This window comes from Hippichthys cyanospilos, chromosome 11 (assembly GCF_059441005.1).
Source record: "Hippichthys cyanospilos isolate Australia breed blue-spotted pipefish chromosome 11, RoL_Hcya_1.0, whole genome shotgun sequence".
In the NCBI taxonomy this organism is placed as follows: domain Eukaryota; kingdom Metazoa; phylum Chordata; class Actinopteri; order Syngnathiformes; family Syngnathidae; genus Hippichthys; species Hippichthys cyanospilos.
In genome coordinates, this window is record NC_142379.1 from 14609436 (window position 1) to 14616878 (window position 7443).

General features: G+C 40.6%; 1 protein-coding gene across 1 annotated transcript; it reads left to right on the forward strand.

The window, feature by feature from the left end:
* The first annotated feature begins 75 nt into the window (after window positions 1–75).
* On the forward strand, window positions 76–7422 carry tp53i13 (tumor protein p53 inducible protein 13). The gene is made up of 10 exons (XM_088427186.1): window positions 76–225; window positions 320–468; window positions 566–646; window positions 947–982; window positions 1472–1530; window positions 1874–1952; window positions 2266–2394; window positions 3566–3760; window positions 4335–5172; window positions 6415–7422. The coding sequence occupies exons 2-10, from the start codon at window positions 370–372 to the stop codon at window positions 6519–6521; spliced, it is 1623 nt and encodes a 540-aa protein (XP_088283312.1). The 5' UTR covers window positions 76–225; window positions 320–369; the 3' UTR covers window positions 6522–7422.
* The last annotated feature ends 21 nt before the right edge of the window (window positions 7423–7443 follow it).

Here is a 7443-nt window from a genome sequence, read left to right on the forward strand (position 1 = left end):
TTGATGTTGAAAATAATAACAATTGACAAACGAGAAATACATTTTGAAAGTAGAAATCACTTCCGTTCCTGACGTAATTTGTGAGCGCTCAGTGTTATTTTCATTTTTAAGTGTTAAAGTCAAAATACATTTCATGATCCCCTTGCATTTTGCATGGTAGAAGAGGTAATTGCATAAACATTCACCTCCTCAGACAAAGACAACGGAGTCGACGTTAATTGCACGGTGGTCTTTTATTTTTGTATCGATTGCAGCGCTCCTTTATTTCTTGAACTTGTGTTTGGAATTTGTGAATCTTTCTTTCACTGTTGTTTCGTAGCTACAGTACACTTGATGGCGTTTTTTCACCCACCTGGATGACTGAGGAGCATGCCGAACCACACGGTGGCCATGCTGGCCGCATTGTGGTTCTTTTTAGGTCGCCACGTCGTCTCTGAGTATCTGAGACCAGACTGTGACAATGGAAGGGTGAGTTTATTTGATTGATTGATTTTTTTTTTTTTTTATCTTGACGCTTGTTGCAAAGCGTGAACACGTCATATCGTGATAATTGTCTCTCGTGCAGCTGCTTGTGGAAAGGGACCTACCTACTGATGCCATCAACTGGGACTGCCCTCTTCCTACTACTTGGTTAGATACCACGCAGGTAACCATGGATACGGCATCTGTGTCTTTCAATTTTTGACACTGTTAAAGAATCAGTGACTAGACACTAAAAATGTGCACAGCATCAAAGCAGAAATGAACACACAACGAGTCTGGTTGTTTCGCTGCTTTGTTTGTTTGTTTGTTTGAATAAGCTAATTATTATGGACAAGGAGTGGATGGAAGATTGTGCATGATTATGCATGCACCACAGCACAAGAGTCCCAATGGTGGTAGAAACCCTTTTCACAACGCCCATGCCCCAACTGTTTAGTCATTGTTCATCCTTTGCTCTTCACAGAGGCTCCCCAGTGTCGACACAGTGTATGATCCTGAGGTGAGCAAAACAAGCACTCCATTTAGCCAACATCCTGCTTTGTTTTAGGGAAGAAAATTGCAGTACCGATGCAGCTGGAAGAGGCAACAAATATCACGTTGTGCCAATGGTGTGCTGCGAAAGTCAACTTCAAAATATAAATAATACAGGGACGTCAATGTAATGGCGGTGGAATGCTTTTATTTTGAAGTTGGCCTTTGCAGCAGTTCTGGCTCCCTGCTAGCTTTCGTATTCACAACTCACATTTTTCATCACATCATGTATCTGTCAACATCAACACACCATCATTAAAAAAAAAGAGGATAGTTCAATCACTTCAAAATTCAATATACTAAGAAACTGCTAGTCAATTACGTTGTCATTGTAAGATACACAGCTGTGGGCAGTCCATCGGTACTAAATAATGAGGTCTTAATGACCCATAAGCATGATTATGTTTTCTGAGCACCAAATGTAAAGAGAAATATGTGATCACTTTTCTTTTAACAGCTCGCCAGACAGGTCTGCATGAATAAGACTCTTTCCTACCACCACAGGATCCCCAACAGGTAAAAGTGTGCAGGGAACCATTTTGTGCTTACATTGATATTAATTCGTTCCAAAGTTTGACAGGTATCAATCCAGAGAAACTCAAGCATGTATTTGTCATTTAAGTGTCCGCGGGGTGCTTTTGTTGACTGTCTCACAGTCCTGTGGTTTGAACGGCCATCCTGTCTGAAATTTGCATGGTCTACTAGTGCTGAATCTATATAATATGTTCATTAGTATGCGTTGATATTATCCGGTTCTAATTTTTCATCGTCACCATCGGTACAGACTCAGCATTTGTGCAAAATTTATGACCACAGTGAAGTTGTTTGTCACATGGTTTGACTGTGTATTGTATTGCAGTGGTGCGTTCAGGCCAGTCAGCGCACAGAGTGGGGAGTACTTATACTGCCCTCCTCAACGGTGGCTTAATAACCTGCACGTGAGTACCTTCCGACTTCAAGCGGCTTTTTGGGGACACTTTTCGTAACACAACATTATCTGTGTTCCAAAAAATACAAGTTTATTGTATGCTTGAAGAGTAGGGGCAGTTTTTTGTTTTGCAGCAGAATTCCAAGTACTTCAAATCATATACTTCAATCATCTTTTGTAACATTGAACAACATCAATAGCCTGTCAATGAAAAACTTGACTGTTTGCTCTGCTAGGAGAAGATTATAATTGGTGTTTTTATTCTACGATCTTGACCATTTCAATACCAACAATGTTGAATTTATTTGTGTTGTGTTGACCAGCACGGAGCTATCGTATTGCTCTACCATCCCTGCACAGCCTTCCGTGAGCGACCGCTTGTGTCCGTCCTGGCCCGCTCCTGTCTATACGGTTATATCATCACCCCGCACCCTGAGCTCAACAAATCCATGGTTAGAAAGCAGCTCATAGACTGAAACATGGGGCGGAACGGCACATTTCACTCATGATGAAATGCATTGTATGCGATGTATTAATAATACATAAAAACTGTGCCCCGCATGTTTGTAATATCACAAATTTATACCTGTAAACTATCCACTGTTTTTTGCAGATGTATTTATTTTTTTTCCCACCCATTCTCAGTGTTTGTCAAAGCCATCTGTAATATACAAGTATTGCTCTAGTGCCATCTTTTCACATCTTGGTGCCAAGAAAACTTGTGCATGTGCATACTCTAAGGCATGGGAAAAAATGCTGATATACACATCATAATAAAATCAGAAAAATGAATATTAAGTCAGTTTTCAAACATATTGGTATGAAGCCCGATTGCTTAAAAACAAAGTGCATGTAGAAGTCAATACACTGGCATTAAAGGGGAAAATGCAGAATGTTCCTAACAATAAAATAATAAAAAATGCTAATGAACAATGTTCACTAAATTAAAAAAAAAAATACATATAATGTAGGCCTATTGCTAAAAAAAAAAGAAAAAGAAAAAAAAATTGCACATGCAAAAGTCAATATTTCGTGGCATTATGGGGAAAATGCTGAATGGTTATACCAATAAAATCATAATGTTTAAATAAAAAAAATGTTTACTCAATTTCAAAATGATTAAAAAAGATGATGATTTAAAAAAGATTTTTTTTCAATACCCCGTGGCATTACGTGGAAAAAATGTGGAACACACATGACAGTAAATTATAAAAATCACTAATAAACAATGTTTACTTAATATTCCAACATATTGGTATAAGGTAGGCCCATTGCAAAACAAACAAAAAAAAAACTGCGGAGAAAAAATATGTTTAGCATCTAGATTACACGTACATTTCATCATATTTAAATATATTCAAATGACGGTACAAATACATTTAAATGACTGTTTAACATTGGCAGGCTCCACACCTTCAGAGAGTTATTTAAAGACTAGTAAAGAAACATTGACAGGGTTCATGAAAGACAACATTAATTTTTGTCTTGCAGTAACCAAATTATATTTCTGTGCATTATTGTGCTGTAAATTGCTTTTTTTATGCGTGTCTTCATCAGTTCCTAGGCTGTAGTTGTTAGTGTGAGGAGGAATTAATTGTTATGTGCAATCATGTCTGTGTACAGCCTATAGCTTTGGTGTCTTGGGGAAGAACATTGGAACTTTCCACTGCGGCCTCTTTAGACATTTGTGATTGGCTGCAGAGCACAACAACCTCAAGCAATCCGACTAGTGGCAAATACAACTTTCTGTTGACGCGCGCTGCAGAACAACATGGACAGAAATGCACACTTCAAGAGGGACGCCACACAGAAGCCAAGGTTGGAGTTTAAACCGTTTTTTTCAAAATCATTTCATCAGTCCTGAGTTCCATCCCAGCTGGCTCTGGCTTTGTGGTATTTGCATCTTCTCCTCGAGCCCGTGTGGGTTCTCTCCGGGCACTTCGGCTTCCTCTAGGTGTATTGGACATACTAAATGTCCTTAGGGGTGCGTGAGTGGTTGTTCATCCCTGTGTGCCCTGCAATTGACTGGCAACCAGGTCAGGGTGTCCCCCGCCTATTGCCTGAAGACAGCTGAGGTAGGCACTAGCAAGCCAGCGACCCTAGTGAGGTTAAGCAGGTATAGAACATGGATGGATGGATATAATTATATCACAGGTAATGTGTTGTTTTGACATCCTTGATAAATGGACTTTCCAAAGATATTGAAGTTTTCTGGCACCCATTGGTATACTCCATGTAAACATCTGTTACAACTAATTTAATGATTGTGGCCAGGGATTTATATTTAAATGTCTATCTGTGCATTCACACTCCAAATCTGACTGGAAGGGAAAAACAATTGCGTCAGGGTCAGGTAGACGTTTCTAAGCAGCTCTTTATTCCCGATGTACAGGAATCTGTGAGGCAGTGCTGTGAGCAGATCATCTTGCCGTGGCTGAAAGGAGAGATAAAGGCAGAGAAAGGTTCCTGGCAAAAGAATCAAAATGGGCAAGAAGTGCAAGGCGACACAAGGCAGAGACGGAAAAGGGCCGCCATCCCGCCTAAAAAGGATGACGGCAAAGCAAACGGAGCATTTCAAGTTTCTAATGTTTTGACAAATCTGAAAAACAGCAGTCAACGTGAGCCAATGACCCTTGGGAATGGGACTTTTGCAAGTCCATCTGGTGCGAGCAAAGCTGCATCTCCCAGGGAGAGCCAAAATGAGGATTTCTCCTCCAGGCCTCTAACCCATCTTTTGTCTAATGTGTCAAAGCCTACGCAGAGAATGCTACTCCTCATGCATCCAGAGAAAACCAAAAGTGCATCAGTGAAACAGGAGGGCTCCGCTGGAGATAAACACATGCTTGAAAACGACGTAGTAGATTTGAGAGAGCGAGAGCTGGCGCAAGATGGTGACACGCATTCAAAAAAGGGGCAAGATGAGGTTGCGCTTCCAAAACACAAGCATCCAGAGCGGGGGAGTGACCCGGCCATCACAGCTGACTGTAACACTTGCACGAGAGGACAGCACTGCGAGTGTGTCAAGGACTCCGAGGACCGAACCCCGCTGGTGAGCGGCGGCACGCCGAGGACCCCCGGGTCGAACGAGGCGGTGTGGGCCGCGGGGGCACTGGGCTTCCTGCTGGCCCTCCTCACGCTCTCTGTTCTGCACACGCGCCTCTACCGAAATTGGAGGACCATGCCCAGTCTCTATTGGCACGACCCACAGCAAGACTATGACAGCGTGGCAGGTTGGTCATACGCGTCAAAAAAAAAAAAAAAATCAGCTGTTTTTGGATTGCACCAGTACGTGATATTCGGCATTTCCACAAGACTACACTGCAAAAGGTCAAAGTCAAAAGGCTTATACTGTAATGAGAATCAATCCAATTTTATTTGTATAGCCCTAAATCACCAAAGTCTCATAGGGCTTCACAGATGAAAAGAGGTCATGTCGAGACTTCTTTCGAAAGAAGGAGTCATACTGAGACATCTTTTCGGTGTAAGGTACACAACAGCATCCCCTGTCAAAGCTCCCAGAAGGGGAAGGAAAAACTCAAAAACCCCAATTTTGGGAAAATCAGAAACCTTCAGAAGGGACCACAGGTGGGAGGAGCTCCCTTCCAGGCCCAAGGAAAATGTTTTGTTTTTTTTTGTCTAAAAAGGAAAAATGTCCTGCGAGGCAAAAAAATATTGAAGAATGTGAAGATGAGGAGGTGATTTTGAATTATCTTCTTAGGACCATTTTTCTTAATTTAGGAAATGATAGCAAAAAGAAAATCTTACAACGAACTTACACATAAGCGTTGTTTAAGCATTTACAGCAAGATGCCTATGTTATCTTACGCTTGAGTTAATTATGAGAATTTGTTTGCTTAAATTACTGTATTGTGGTCATTATTTTAAATTTTATAGTCATTACTTCCAATGCATTTCAATAAGTGTCAGTATTTACGCTCTGACCTGGTACCTATTTCCTGCGAATAGCAGGGGTCAACAGTGAATAAAATCACACAAAAAAAAATCCTTTTTGCCTCAGAGAATGCATTGTGTGGCGCAATTAATGAGGTTATAAGGACACTAATTTTTGTCGTTTTTGTTACTAGTCATACTTAACATATATGTTGCACTTGCACAGCATTTTTCCACAAACTGTGACTCAGTTGTGTGTAGTGACAACTTGCGTTGCTCATCTAATCATTGCTTGTAAAAAAAAAGATTTGCTTTGTTTTGAATGACCTCATTGTAAATAATCACATTACTGTAAAACTGCCGTAAAATTATATATAGTATATTCAAAGTTAAGAGTACAGTATATTCTAAAATGTAAACCGTTAAAAATCATCAGCAAATATCAGCCACTTTGCCAATTATTGAAAGGCCATAATAGCTGATTTAATCAGGCGGCTGACTGATGGAGTGAACCATGCTGATTTTGTATGTTTGAAAAAAAAAAAAAAACAACCTGACATTTGTTTAATTTTATCTTCCAGATGTTATCAGGAGAAGGCTTCATATAACGAAGAGGAGACAGAAGAGAGTCCGAAGACAAGAGTGTGCTCTCCTGCCCAGTTCCTCAAGTTCGGATGAGTACATGTAGACAAATGAGAGAACCGCCGCGTTTGGGAACTTCTTCATGTCTCGAGGATGGTCTGCTGTGCAATTTAAGCTTTTACTTAGAGTTGTTTTTGTTTGCTATGGCAGACCGGGGCCAGCCTCATTACTAAAAGGGTCCGCTTGCGACTGCCACAGTAAACAAAAGTTTTTAAAATCCCAACCACGGCCGTCTCTTTTTCAGACTGCCATGGTTTGGATTTTAAAAACTTTGTCAAAGTTGTATTTTTTATATGTACATTGGCTTTGAATACAGGTTAGCAATTCAGACACCTGTTTTTTTTTTGTTACTAGATTGTTATGTAATGCAGTATTTGTATTCTTTTACATATGATGGTCTAGTGAGTTTTAACTAATTGTAAGTTCAAATATACATTCATTCACATCTGTTATCTTCGTTGCTTGTCCCCCCCCTCAAGAGTCAAGGGCTGGAGTCTATCCCAGCTGTATATGGGCAGTCAGCGGGGTACACCCTGAGCTGGTTGCCAGCCAATCACAGGGCCACACAAAGATGAACCATTTGCACTCCCAAAAACACCTAAGGACAATTTAGAATGTCCATTATACCTGCCTGCATGTTTCTTGAATGTACATGGACACCGGAGCACCCAGAAAAGACTTACCCAGGCATGGGGAGAACTTGCAAACTCCACACATGAGGGCTGTAGCCCGACGCGTGCCCAAGACTTCCATGTGAGGAAAGATTTCTCTTTTCAAAGATTTGCCAATATTTGATAGCACTGAAATGTACAAAACATTTTGATAACTGACCATAAGTCATGTGCATATGCAACTCACAACTTCATCGATGGGAACTCAGCACTCCAGTGTTTCAACTGTTATGTGCCGTAAAATAAATATTCACTGAGCTGATCACAAACTTGGTTCCAGTTTTGGTATGGGTAAAT